The following is a 15,046-nucleotide window of genomic DNA, read 5'->3' on the forward strand; positions in this document are numbered from 1 at the left end:
TCCAGGTTTCATTTCTTGTTTTTTCGTATGGTCAAACGAAGGTTGCAGTTTGTTATAATTTTGACACATAAATAAATACTACACAATATTTTTTCTACCTTTTCAATAAGAGGAGTAAACGCGGTTAGTATTCCTGGTATAATATCTTCTTAGGAAAAAGTGGCATCAAGAATGCAGATATATAAAAAAAGCGCACTTTTCGTCAATTTTCCGAAAGCATTCATGATCGTTAAGGTATTATAGGCAGGGTAAAGTAAGGAGGTGTCCCCCTCGTTCCCACCAAGAATTCTTTACAGTGCCTTTTGCCTTTGATCTCAACTAAATACGCACAGTCGAGACTAAGGAGGGTCTCGCGCTCACACTCGATCCTTTCTTTGTCTCCATAAATGCTTACGGATGGCATCTGCGTCATGGAATGCACGGTCGTACAAGAAGCAAGTTTATTGTGCCGGTATGGCGGTCCCATTATGATTTGTGTGAACGCTGCTTTCTCAATTTCAATAATCAGTTTTCAGTTTGTTCCAAGTTCCGCCCACACGGCCGCGAAGATAAGATTACACGTGATGCGTGCCACTTCTCCCCGCTTCCATTCCTTTCATATACTTACTTCTCTGTGCAATCATGCGCCATCTATTCGCCATCTAAGTATGCCATCTATTCGTATTATTTTAATTCAGAAAGTATAGATTGCCATATTGTAAAACAAAAACAAAAAAATAGAACGAAAAAGCGTGCCATCCTATATGGAATCCACTTCGCTGGTTAGTTGATTCATTGTTACTTCAGTGAAAAACGAATTCCCCTGAGAACTTCAGGAGCTAACCTAACTACATTCCTGGCAAACTTGAAAAATCTATCGTGTGCTTCTCGTTCTCCTAGTAGGTTCATGTGACTCAGTAATAAAGATAAATATACAAGTAAAGCGCAGCGGCGGTCATTGCAGCACGAGAAACTGCTTCGAATAACCTCGGAAGTAAAATATAAATGAAAAAGAAAGTGATAAAAAAAGCTGGGGTATCTTTCGTGCCTTGTGCCTTCAGGACCGGTCATGCTCACCTGCACAATATTTTTTTTTGTACTGCGGTTTCTTCGTTGCCAAAGCGCCGAAAACCAGCTATAGCACTTATGGATGTCGAAATAGAGACATGTATTCAATTACTCTAATTAAATTGTCAACTCGCCTAATTACCTAAACGAGCTTACTCATTTAGAGTCCGCAGATGACAGGCGCGAAGGAAAGGCGTGCTATCGCGCAAGAATTCATAAACAGAATCGTCTGGGTTCTAATATGGTCGGCGGCTAATTCAGGCACGCTGTACCTACACCGCTCTCCTCAGTGGTCACCATTCTCCGCCTTGTCGTGTGACGTCCCTCAGTGCTGATACCTCTTAATGAAATGAGAAGCAGACACACTTCAAACTGGCGAAGACGTGTCATCCTTAGGCGGGACTTGCTTTCACCCTTGCTAAAGCTACCTTTGTGGATAGCACTCTTTGCATGAGGCACTGGTCAAGTTTTTGTACGCTTTTTATTTACTCAATCTTAGTAGGAGCCTCAAGAACAGCGTATAAAAGCTATGCTACAAAGCCGACGGATGTAAAAGAGAGCGGAGGAAAGCGCGGCTAAGAAAAAATATTACCTTCGTCAGCGCTGGCAGACTGCTCGCACGAATTTCGCTGCAACCAGGCGAGACAGGTGTTACAGATAAATCCAATTACCAGCTGACAGTCACACTTCGTCTCTGCCTACGCACATGCCCGCCCACGATCTGGACTTAGAAGTGTCTGTGCATTGCGCTTCCAGATGTGGCACTGAGCCAATTTCGGCCACGCAGATTTGACAGCAAGTGTGCACGCTGTTGCGCAATTTAGTCGTTCCTTCCTCTTGCGTTCGCTTCACCTTCGTTTCCTACGTTGCGTTGCTGGTGGAGATGTTGTAAGTGGTGGAAGCAGCCTGGTTTTGCCTGCCAGTGTATACAAACAGTTTCTAGACATGCTATGATTCCACATAAACGCCGCGTCAGGAATACGATAATCCGCATCACTGTTGTAAGCTAATCCGATATTGTGAATTATGCATTGTCTGCTCGATGGCTCCCGCGCAGATGCCGTTATTCCAAACGGAAAAGTAACTTGGGCGTGGTATCAAAGTTTTTGTTGCACACTGCGGTTTCACAATGCGCAGCTTCGTTTTAAACATCAAACGAAGTGTGCATTGCTGTCTGCTCCTCTAAAGGCAAATCTTATTCTCTTATCCAGGCAAATAGGTAAACCTTATTTTCTCTCCTACAAGCAACAGCGCAAACTAATATGTCGTCTTATGCGCGGCCACCGTGTAAGAAAGAAGTCTGATATGTCAATATTTGGCGGGAAATTCTCTATCTTGTGACGTAAAATGTGTAAATTTGAACTTCTTTGAACTACGAGTTAGCACTTGTCGGCTTTTATTTACATTGTATTTCAATATTTTGTATTGCTTGCTTATTTGTTTGTTTGTTTCTTTGGACTGGCCCATCACTACCGTGTACTTTTCGCCCGAGTTAGAAGGCGTATCCAGCATCACACATGGTGCCAGCCTCTCGTAGATAAACTTCAATTTTAAAAAAAGAATCAAATCTGATACACTGCAGCAAGCCGCGCCGCCAACGCGTGGCTCTGAGTGCTATCCTGGACATGGTCGAACTGCACCAGAATGTCGAATTAGCCATTTTGTCAGCTTTGACTGGCTAACGCGCTGGCTATGCCGCTTGTCTTTGGTTTAAACCGGCAAAACGGCGGAATTTGACGACATGGCGGAGCATAACAGCGTTCACAGTAGTGCCCTCATGACCAGTTAGCCTACCATACTGAAACCTTGGTGTTGCAGCTTCGTTTCCTGCTGCCACTTAACGAGCCGAGGGGCTTTAAACACTAATATTTCGTGTCATAGCCAACCACGAAAGCGGGCATGGTTACCAGAAAAACAAAGGAAGGAGGTCGGGGTTTCGATTTCTTCTTGTAGAAGCAGGGAACGTCTACGCCAAGTGAAAGCGGCACTCAGTTACCGACAGCAAAAAAACGCCTCGATCGATCCCCAGCTGAGGCTAAGCAGCATTGCGCTCGGTGAGTAATTTGTAGAGACACCACTTGGGAACGTGTACTGGCTGGCGGCTATCTGCTGCTGCGTAATATACTGTATAGCTCATGGGTGTCCGGCTTCAGTGAGACACTTTCGTTGTCCGTGGCGAGAGACATCTCCGTCATGTCGCCTTAAACAAGAACTATTCAAATTACTATTCCTAGAGCATCGTGTATGTGTGTTTGTGTGTGTGGATGAGGGGAGGGGGGAGGAGAGCCGGGGGTGAGGTGTGGAGGAAGACAATTGCGCTGCTGGTGGCTTCTGTCGTGTCGGCGTAATGGGTGTACGACACACCGGCAAATGGTCGTCATCTTCGTCAACTCTTCCTGGTAGCACTCGCAGGCATGCAGGCAGGCGTGCTGGAAGGACGACATGTTGACCGCGTGCGAGAGAAAGGGGTTGTGCTGATACGAGTACGAGGGGAAAGGGTCCGTGTGTTCGAGGAGAAGGTGGCATGCACGGCGCGCCGCAGGTCGAGAAGTACCTTTACGGCTTTACGGAGGAGGCTCTCCTCTCGGCGAATCGCAAATGACGCGAACACATGTGACGTTGGAAGGCGGCAGATGAGTATTAACTGCCGACTTCGCGGAGCGCGCCTTGCTCGGTACGCGGCCGCGTCGCTGATGCGAGTATGCATCTTTTAGCGTGCGCCGAGAGCACGAATGATTTGTGATGTGGCGCGCGCGTAGCAGGCAATACGAGCCTAATGGAAAAGTGCGCCCGGTGTAGGAAACACGCGCGTTAAGAAAGGTATACGAGAGCCGACATATTTCTTTCACGGGGTGGTTTTCCACGCTACCACTATTCGTTGTGTCGCTTTGGTTCTTGACCGGCTGTGTTGATGCGTTTCGTAAGTGATGCGTTGTAAGAACGAAGGTGATCTTTTTCTGCTCTGGTTTACAGCAAAAGCGGGAAAGGAGATGTCGGAAATTCTGGGAACATTATCCTAGACGTGTTATTTGTGCTTAGTCTTTGCGCTGGAGTAGTTTCTCGCTATTTAGAAAAAAGAGGATATTGTCCGCCTTGCTTTTCCTGCAAAGCGGCGAGAAACCAGCTGGAATTCTCTTATTAGCCAAAGTCCGCAAGTGCTTGTAGTACTAACCGTGTGCCTTATTTTGTATATTCTGTTACTCTGCGTTTGTGACCAACCATACAAAAGCTATTGCTAAATGCAGTGCCAGATAGCGCAGTATTGTATCTAGCCTTTGTTTCTTTCCCTTGTTGGCGAGTTTCCATTATCAGCAAAACTCGCACACATTCCCAGTTTGAACTTCCCGCTTCGGCAGTATTGATATTTTACAGTCTCCTCAGTGACGCCACGTGCGAAAAGAATTGAAGACTTTTACTACATGCTTATATCGCCATCTTTCGCGCATTCTACTGATGTGTACGTCCCGAAGGAAAGGGAGACAACCACGTAATTATATAGCTGGAACACTACATGTTTGAACGATCACGTTCGCATTCAACGTGGCGTGTCTATGTTTGAGTGCCTCTATTCGGTTGTTTTTAGTATCGTAGTGCCGTTTGTATTATTTTCCGTTGGCCACACTCACGCTTTCATTACTGTCACGCATAGAGAAGTGATCAAATTCAAGTGGAATTAGCATGAAACTTGCACAAACTTGCTAAATAGGGGCGGTCACGTCTTTTCATAGCGTATTAGCTCAGCAAACACTTCAACAGCGAAAGTCCGCACTTCTATGCTTCCTGTCCGAACTCTTATTTTTTCTTATATTTCTCAGCTTGGCGCGGAGAACTTGTCGAGCAATAGCACCTGAATAAGATAAAGCGCTTGTCTTGTCTTCTCTTTCTATGTAGTTTTCTGCACGCGATATCATGAATCAGTTCCAACTCGCCTGGCTCGCCATATTTGTACAGCATAAAGCCGTCACGCCTCAAGCAAGATCCCTTTTAGGCCTAGTGCGAAGCATAGCCGCTCGTGAGGCAACCGTAAGGAGGTACCGTAGGAAGAGGGAGGGAAGGGGGAGAGGGTGGTGATGTGTGGGGTTGAGATAAGCACTGTAGAGGACAGAGACAGGTGTGGAAAGAAAGTGGCGGGTTGGACAGGTATCCGGTGCGGCGAGCAAGTGGGGTCGCCGCGCAGCGATGCGCTCATCATCACAGCGCGCCTCGCGCGGCTGCGGCAGCAGTCTCTCATCGACCCTGGACGGCAGTCTGCGGCGAGAATCGGGAAACCTGCCCCAGAAGCGAACACAACTTGCCTCCTCCGCCGTTTGATCAGGCCCTCCATCGCCACCTGCCTTCGCCTCTCTGTCACTCCCCTCCCTCCCCATTCCCCCCTTCCTCCTCCTTGGCTGTCCCCATCTTCCCGACACGACTTCGATTCCAGCATCGCTCGAGCTGTGCGGGTCTTATCGCGTACCTCACGCGTGTCGGTCGGTCGGTGGCCACTGACAGCTGACCGGCTGTAACCGCTTCTCCGGTAGTTCGGCTACGAATGTCTTCGCCGCTGGAGGGAGGAAATAGCCGCGTCCGCCCCTCGGCGTCGCAGTACGTTACTCCCCCTAGAAGACGTCGAGGTTTCGCGAAGCGTGCACCACACGGAGTGCGTTATGTAAGAAGCTTCCTGCATTGAACCCGAAGATGCAGCGTCAGCGAAATGATTTATGTTGGAAGCTAGTTCTCACTGGATGGGTGCTCCTTTCGGTGCCTTCGTCGCCGTGATAGCGCTGTATGAGTTCCGGTGTAACTAAAGTGTATCGAGCAAGAATTACCATATGTCTTCTGTCTTTCTTCTGACATTTTTTTTTGTAGGGGCAGTGTAATTCCAGGGGAAGCTATCTTAACTTCGGACGCGTCTATCCCACCTTACAGTGCATTTTTATTCTATTGTTTCTTTAATGGGGCTCTGATTTCATAATATGTGTAGACCTTCACAGGAACATAGCAGCTGTTCACCCGAAAATTGTCTTAAGAATACGTGAATAAATGAAGGGTAGCTGCTACAAAAATGCTTTTCTGCTGTGGGTACGTATACCTACCTTTACAATGGTTGCTTCAGAATGCGAACTTCCTAAATTTCTTTCAGCACGTAAGTCCTTCAGCAGCTGTACTCGGCATGACGATTAAGGTTAAAAAATATAGTTAAGTATTAGACCTGACTACGGTCCCGGCGCGTCTAGCATCAAATTGACCGCTATTCGTGAGCATATAACAATTCAAGCTTGTACAGATCGATACCCATTATATCGCCATAACATCATTTATATTGGTGAATTTTATCTAAGATGACACCAGTTGTAATGTCTGAGCAGAGTGTACACTTTTAAAAATCTCAACGGATAAAATAATTATTTTTAACAGAAGCAGATTTGCGCGATTCCGACATTATTCCTGCAGCATCTGCGGACTAATGACGAGCTGTATTTAAGGCTCTTCGATAAATAAAAAAGAATGATATCCGTGGCATTCATCACCATTAATGTTTAATGCGATTTCAAGTGTGGGTTGCGGTAATTTGGCGACTCATATTTTGTAATTATACTTATGGAGTCATAACTTCTTCAAATAAATTTGTTGCTCTTTTGGCGCGAACGCACGGAAAGGTATTGAGAAGGCGAGGAACTAAAAGACAAGCTAACATTTCAGAATAAAAACAAAAACAGAACAAGAACACAGTGAAGAACGAAAGAAGCAGACGGCGATAATCGAGGCAACTAGAAGTTCCGAGGCGTTCGGAGAAATAGGGACACACAGCCGGCTTACTTGGTCTCGGACTAGAGAATCCAGCAGGTAAGGAAGGCACAAATTATAGGCGCCCAACACTACAAATACATTCTTGTTAGGAATAATATTCAAAGGGAGCTCCCCGGTTTCACTTTCTATAGCTTGTAGTAAATAAAATGGAAGGCCGTAAGAGGTGCTCGAGCCTGACCACGTGCGTATTGCGCTGCACTTTGGCGATATCGGAATGGCGCGGCGTTTTCCCTGAGCTATATAGCGACGGCAACATACCCCGTCTTCCGCCAGTAAGCAGCAGCTATACGTAGGCTTGCCATCGCTCACTTTCCCGAAACTGCGCCAGTCTCCCGTTCGTACCTCCCTCCCCGCATCCTGTGGGGGAAAAAAAAAGGAAACGAAAACGAAGCATCCTCGCCAAATGCGCCGTGTCGCAGTGGCGGCGCCGCGATACAGCAGAGCCTGTCAGAGCAAATCGCCGCCATGTCACGGCGCCTTTATTTCTCCCGTCCCTTTTCCACCCGTATCGCTCGCGGCCTCCACGGAAGCACGCCATGGCCTCTGTAGACCATATAGCCTTTGTTCATCTGCTAGCGCAGGGAGGTAGGGGGAATGAGACAGATCTTTGCCTCGGGTGCAGGTCTTTGTCAACACGCCTTCTATTCGCGCAACGGACGCATCGATACGCGTCGTTGGCTGTGTGCATATAGGATCCCTTAGCCTTCTCGTGTATTTGCTCCCAAACTTCTTTTTCTGTCGTCCTGCCTCCTGTACTACACCTCCCTCGCGCATCGGCAGCTGGGTGTGCATGGGGTGGCAGTGTTGCGAGAAACTTTAGAAATTGCCTAATATATCGGCGAGGGCGATACCTTGAAGAAAACTTTCACCTCTCACAGCATTCTGGAATGTCGATCTCTCGGGATTCGGCACGTCGAGTCAGCGAAGACACAACTGAGTACGGCGCACGCTAAATTGTATAGCCCCCCCCTCCCCCGGGGGACAAGCAGCTGCGTGTTTGTTATACATCGGAGCCGCCACTTTCTCTCCCGGCGCTTTTGTTGTTGCTGCTGCTGCCGTGGGATGTTTAAACGAAGCTCGGAGTTGTCGAGTGCACGCCCCACCCTATTTATTCACGGACGACGAGAACGGTCGTTAGCGTGAATGCGCCGAATATACATTCCAGTGCTTAGCATATCGTGGGCCTCTTCGTGCGAACGATCTTTTCTTTTTTTCTCCCCTTGTCTTTTCTTTCTGGGCTGGCTGACACGGAAAGAAGCTTTGGTCGATTGCGCTTAGCCGGAAGTGTGTTGCTCAGACAATGTAAACAGACTCTGTAGCGCAAGCTTACTCTCCGATAAGTTTGCCTTCACTGGCACCGCTTGTAGCAGTTCTGCACGCGCGATAATATTTTTTCCTCCTTGTGTGGGGCTGGCGTCTGGTTCGAGCGTCAACTTGGCATTTATGAAAAACTAATTGCACGTGCTTGCCCCCGTTTTGCTTTCTTAAGGCACTTGTAAGCGTCTTACGGTTGGGTTTCGTCAACTTCGTGCCAGCATTTGTAGAGAGACTCACTCCATCGGGCACATAGTTGAACCAGTGAGCGAGGGATAAGGGACAAAAAAGTATTTCGCAAGAACATGTTCCTCTCAAGAGCAAGAGTTTCACTGACACTGGCCTGGTTCAGGTGTACAGAAAACTTCTGGCAAAAGATCGCCTCTTTGACCTCTGACTGTTCGCTGTTTGGCACCACGCAAGGCGAACCTGATGACTCCTTGGCCTCCAATTTTATATTTTGTTCGGCACTATAATAGATTTTACTCTTGGCACACAACAGCTTCACGGCTACGTTATACCCATCAGCTGTCCGTCAGTACCTGCAGGAAAATATTCGCCACCACGGCTAAATGTTTGGACTATTATGTTACTTTAACTTGGTACGTTCTAACGAGCTTCTAGTATTATCCCAAGAACGTTTGTTAAGGTCGTATAGCTTGAGTGCGCAAATAAGTACTTCGATGCTGAAATCGAGTAGTGCTACCCTTCCTTCGCAGCTAATTTCTGTACTCTGTTTAACTGCTAAACCATGCTATCGCTCCCACATAGTTATCTGTTAAACTGCTGGTTTTTATCTTCGATGTATCCGAAAGTTTGTTCAGGATTTCCCTTTGTCTATCGCTTATACGCAACCAAAAATGGATTGGGGAGAGGACAGACTTTGTACGCCAAAGGCTGACGGAGGCTTATTTGCACGGCATTACAAGAGCGATCTGTCTTTGGCGCGTCCATGCTTGCAGCCTTTTTGCCATAAAACGTCACTCGATAATTACAGTTCGTCGCAAGCAGCTACCATAATCAGCGGGAGCTGCATAGTTCGGTAGACAGTAGCGCTATCGCGTGGTCAACCACCGCTGATGTCTCGGGATATAGCTATACTCGTACATGGGCCATCGGCTCTGCAACACCTAGCAATCTCACGGCTACTGAGTTTCAACACAATGAACAGTGTTAATAAATATAGTTTTCTGCTCGACGTTAAACAAACAAATAATAATAATAAGAAACTAATAGAAGAAAAAGAAAGTGTGAAACAGACTATTTGATTTCGCCCTGGAAGTTGTTGAATTCAGAAGCAGCTTTCTGGGCAAGCATTTTCAGGAATCCTATCAAACTTATGTACGCTCACGTAATGTACATAACAATTTTCACAAAAAGATTGGGGGACACCAAGCGCAAGAGCGATTGGACATTAAAACCATAAAGGGCGTGATGCTGGATATAACGAAAGGGCAAAGTGAAAGAATTCACCAGTATCAGGTCTAGGTACAGAAAATTAGAAGAAAAAGAATGCTAGGTAGTCCCCTAAAACTCAGCTATTTGCCGGCACGTAGTGTCAACACTTTGTGACATCACCGCAATGTGGTGTGAGTTTCGTTCCAGCTTTTGACACGAAGGTGATCAAAGACCCTGGCTCCAAATGCGTCTGCGATTCGCACGTACATGTCTCATAATTACTGAAACTTCGTAATCATGGTAGATAAGCATCATGTTATACGCTACCTTATAAAAGTAAAGTGCGCACTGCATTCTACCTGTAACCAGCCTTCCGCTCATACGTGCCTGAAACTTCTTCACAAAATGAGATAAGCAACAGATGTCGCATTGCGTTGTCCAAAAGTGATAGCTGCGACTGATTTAGCCTCAGCTGCCTTGCTCTGAGGCGTGCCTAATAGATCTCGGATCTTCATCACGATTCGAGATAAGCATCATACGTTTCCTTGTTCGGAACGAAAGCGAAAGCTATGATGCCTTTATGAATGCATTTAGCGTGCCGTGGGGCTTACCACTCAAACGTGTCTCACAGTTTGCATCTACATAGCAACGGGAGATAACTAACGATACCTTTCAGTATTGCGTAGGACCGAAGGCTATGAGGCACTTCCGGGGCGTGCTGTATCGCGGAGCATGCTTGTTAAGTGCGTGAACAGAGAGTTGAGAGGGGAAGTTGCGTAATCGTGCGGCACTCGGTGCGATACTGTATGTGTGTGTGTGTGTGGCGAGGGCCTGCGCGGGCGGCCTGTGTGTCCCGTACCTGGGGCAGATGTCGCATCCCTGCTGCATGAAAGCGCCCAGGGAGAACCAGAGACTGTTGTAGAGCGAGAAGTCGTTGGACACCGAGGGCCCGACGAAGGTCTCCTCGTAGCGCCACTCGCGCGGCGAGAACCGGCTGACGAGGAAGAGCACCACCGAGACGCCCACGTAGGCGAATATGATGCACATCCAGATCTCGCGCGACAGCGGGTTCATGAAGGAGAACACGCCGGGCTTCTTTTTCATGGGCTTCTTGATCATGATGCTGATGCCCAACGACATGAAGGGCTTGGTGAAGTCGATCACCCGTTCCCGGGCCGAGGTGATGGTCAGAGGCGCGATCGCCATGTTGGCCTCCTGGAAGAGAAAGCATACCGCGTGTGATGTGGAATAATACGCGAGACTCGCTCCATTACCGCTGACTGAATGCAGCGAAAAAGAATAGATCATGCGTTTGCGAATAGAACGCGTTTTTTTTTTTTTCGAAATTGACAAGGTGGTGAAATAGGTGTGAAATAAAATTTTGACGAGCCACTTGAAAACGGCCCATACATGTTGCTAATGCATAGTACCATTGGAGAACTCGTAGCGGTTTTCTTTATAGTTACGTGGCACCTTTAAAGTGCCTAAAGTGGTAGCTACCTGGCACTTTAAGATACCATATGCCTACGTTTTACTTAGCCAAGGAGTACCTAGCTATTTAGTACGTATCTAGGTGGTAGCTACGTGGTACCTTAAGGTACAATGTGCCTTAGGTACCTTAGGTACCTAAGGCCCCCTTAGGTACCCTAGATACCAGGGAGCTACGATCTTAGGAAACTTAATGTCCCTGTCCCACGGGCACCCGTAACCATCTGTTAACTCCGTAGTCTTCATCCAGGGGGTGATGCACCCGCTGTCACGCAATCGTCGGTCCGTTGTTTAATGGAGCTTTTGGTCAGAGGAGGTCGGCGATCTCTCTCGGCAGCTGTAGGGAGTACTCCCGTGCCCGCACTTGCTGTTGCAAAACTGAGAATTTAACTATTATTTGCATTAAAACTAATGTTGCGTGTGCTGAGAACATTTCTGTTGAATTACATAAAAAGTTCACGCACAATTCAGCAACATTTATGCTTGCTGCTGCACAATACTCTCGACCTATAGGTCGCTTGGCGCCATTTTTTCTCGTCTCGCAGGGCGTTTGTTTACACGAACCTGACACAAGCGGGTCGAGTAATATGCCTGTCGAGTTCATGTAAACGCTTGCCGGTTGGGCTGATCAAGCGTCGAGTTGAGCTCTGTCAGCCCGCATGGGGTATGTGGTATCTACGAGCGTAAGTAGAAGTTACATTTTTGTACCTTTACAAAAACCAAACACTGCTGAATGAACGACAGAAAGCTGAGCTAGTTGGTAAGGATTCATTATGCAAGAAAAGGTGAGGCGTGCAGACAGGACACAAGAGAAGCGAAGTGGACGGCGTTCGTGTTGTCCACTTCTCTTCTCTTGTGTCCTGTCTGCACGCCTCACCTTTTCTTGCATAATGAACCGCTGAATGCGCCTCTGGCGGTTTCTTTTAATAAATAGCTGTTGGCGGTCTGACACTACTACAACTTCCTTGAGGTTAAACTCCCGTAGGAAGTATGGCGCTCTCTAATCCTGAAGGAGTTCGTGCGTGCCCGTGTAACACGGGTATGAGATACCACGTTGCTACAAAGAAAACCGCTATGGGTTTTAACATATTGTGACTGACGCAGCGCAGCCATGGCGCTTTTCCGCCAGTAGACGCGATTTAACTACATAAGGGGCTATTATGTGCTAACAGCTGGCACAGGACGCGGGTAAATGGAGATCGCTGGGAGAGGCCCTCGTCCTGCAATCGACATAAGATAGGAGGATGATGAGCGTCGATAGTGATGATGTTACTGTTGTTGCTGTTTTTGGTGGGGATGATTATGAACGAACTAAGGGTGCTTTGATTGTGCAGCGTACGAAGAACTCACTGCAGACTCTTCGTTCACTTTGCGGATTTCGGCAGAATTCACTAAACTAATCAAGTCATTGTTGCCGATTCGTTCGCATTCGCCCCACCATCTGCTGCACTCCTGGTGAAAGCCGGTAGTGTAGATTTAATCCTTCGAACCATGGCATGCATAGTATATTTTACGTTTCTTGCTTTCTTTCTGTGTTTCTGTACAAAGAATCTTTTAAATCTTTGACTTGCGCACATGCCACACCCGTCAGGTTCTCTTATGCTGACATATTGAAACTTAACTACAGTATTCAACATATTTATACTTCAGTTACTGAGCGCGTAGCTTTTTAGGCAAAATATATTATTCTAGGAGCCCGTTAACCGTCATCAGTTCATGCTGTTAACGCGCACTGCCACGAAAGCTCTGCGAAAAGGAGGGAAAAAAAAAGAAAGGCATCTCGTCGTTTTCCGCTCACTTAGAGGTCTTCTTGTTCGTCGATTTCTTGTACGAGCTGATTACACTATCGCAAAGTTCCTTCTACATTTCCACTGTCGTCGCTGACGGAGCGCATGCACTAAGCATGTATCGATTGAAGACATATGGGACGTAAATTCAACTCGCAGCGGGACGCCTGAAGTATACGAATGGAGAAAGAAAGTAAATAAACGATGCCATCAACGGCGGGGATGCATTAAAGCTATTGTGCAAACCACAGCGGGCGCCCGAAAACGAAAAAAAAACTCCCCTGCTGCCCGGATATGTTTTCACACGCACGTGTTCAAGAAATCAATACTTTTCAACAAATAATGGCCAGAAGGGAAGCTTTAAGAAACGCAACAGTTCACGCTCCTGCTGTTTCTGATGTTTGCCTCGTTTTATGGAAGGACATTCGTGCGTGGGCAGGGTTGGGGATGGAGCTGAGAAGAGAATAAGTTCTGGTTTTCCAGCTATGGGGGAAACAGCGCGAGGAGTGGAAGCTACGCTGGACGGTGGCACGATTGCTTGGTCCCGTCATTAGGGTTGCCAGCCGCCGTCGCTGTTATAATTTGGACGCTTTCTCTCGTTTCATCACGGCACCAGACGCAAGGACGCAATCGGAAAGCCGAGACTCTCTCGTAAGAGCCGGGAAACTAATAGCAGCCCGTACGCGTTTCCTTATTATTATTTCATTTTCGTTCTCGGCGTTCTAGCTTTCGTTCGCGGCTGCCAAGCCGAGCAGCTATGCCCGTTCTCCAGACTCAGCCTCCTCCTACACGGCCTCAACCCCGTTTCGTTTCCTTTCCCGTCAGTCTCCTTTTTCACATGCCTCTCAACTAAACAGTCTCGAAATGCGCGTGCGCGTGTTCGTCGCGAATTAAATGCCTCGCTTTTTCTCGATGCTATTGATCCGTTCCTTTTTGCTGCGAGGAGGAAAATAATAAATGAGAGACGGCATAGCCTCGCGGTTTAAGTCGAAAGTGTCGTAACTTCAATTCGCAAGGGTGGGGGTGGCGGGAGGTGTATGAAACGGGTACGCACAACTTGGAGTGGCTAGAGCGCGGAGAGGGGGAGGGGGGGCGGCGACAGGGACGGGTGTGTGCTCTTGTCGCTGAAAGACATGTCTCGCCACAAGGCTGTCGCCGCCCCGTGGCCGTTCGCATGTACAATACGTTCGCTCGAAGAATCACGCAATTTGCGCAAACAAGGGCTTCCTGATGCGGGCGTAATTTTTTACCCCAGCGCGTTCTGCCCGAGCGCTGTTTATTTGGTCTTCATTTTGTTCGAACTCCCTTTCCTCCCGCCCCCTTTCTTCCTTTCCTTCTTTCTTCCTTTTCTTCTTTCTTTTGCTTCCTCTTAGCTTGGGAGGCCCGCGGTCGTGTGAGGATGTTCTGCTCCATTATGCTAATTACACTTGAGTGTAAGGCACTGTGCGTGCACCCACGCACAAACAGATTTAATTAGCGGGCCCCGCCAAAACTTTCATAATGAAGAGAATAAAGCGAAAAGAAGGCGGCGAGGAGATGGAATTATATTTCAGGAGGGTGTTGGAGGGACAGAGTGGTGAGGATGTGTAGTGCAAGATAAAATTGAACCTCTCTAGGCAGCTGTGAAATTGGAATTTCTCGACTGTACAATAATGGGAGCGCGCGCAGCTCTTCCATAGCCGGGGTGCTATATTCACCTTAGCTCTATTCGGCGCCGTACATTGTCACACGGACGGCCGTAATTGTCTTTTGTCAGCGGCCAGACATTACGATCGAGAGAAAGGCTTTTGATATTCAGATGATGCGATTTTGGCACTCGTGCTCACAGCGAAACGAGGGTCACGGAAGGAAATGTATAGTGGCTGGTTTGTATAGCCAAAATGGCGTTTCGTATGAAACACTGAAAGCGCATGCGCTATTGTCTGATGCAGAGACTGCAAGCTTTGCGCGCACTGAATTCACTGAACGGCTTCACCTACGTAACGATTAAAACTTTTGCTCTCCTTCGACGGGAAGAGGTAGCAAAAACGGTCGATGTTGTTTTACCTTTTTTTTAGACGCGTCTCCTTGATCCCCGGCATCGAGCTTATGCTACCGAAAGCCACCCGAGCTTTTCAATAACTTTCCAAGCACGCTTTACACGGCTCTAGTTTGAAAAGTTTTGTTCTCTCGAAGCCGTTGTACTGGGTATCATTTCATTCGCTGTAACAACTCGTCGGCTC

At 47.6% G+C, this 15,046-nt stretch overlaps 1 protein-coding gene across 2 annotated transcripts in view; it reads right to left on the reverse strand.

The window, feature by feature from the left end:
* Window positions 1-15,046, reverse strand: part of LOC126537172 (glutamate receptor 1-like) — a 273,941-nt gene that overhangs the window by 24,872 nt on the left and 234,023 nt on the right. For both annotated transcript variants that reach the window (XM_050184357.2, XM_050184358.2), the window contains exon 11: window positions 10,409-10,764. In XM_050184357.2, coding sequence (XP_050040314.1) covers window positions 10,409-10,764 — 356 coding nt within the window. The remainder of the gene's footprint in view (window positions 1-10,408; window positions 10,765-15,046) is intronic.

Source organism: Dermacentor andersoni, chromosome 4 (assembly GCF_023375885.2).
Source record: "Dermacentor andersoni chromosome 4, qqDerAnde1_hic_scaffold, whole genome shotgun sequence".
NCBI classification, from domain to species: Eukaryota; Metazoa; Arthropoda; class Arachnida; order Ixodida; family Ixodidae; genus Dermacentor; species Dermacentor andersoni.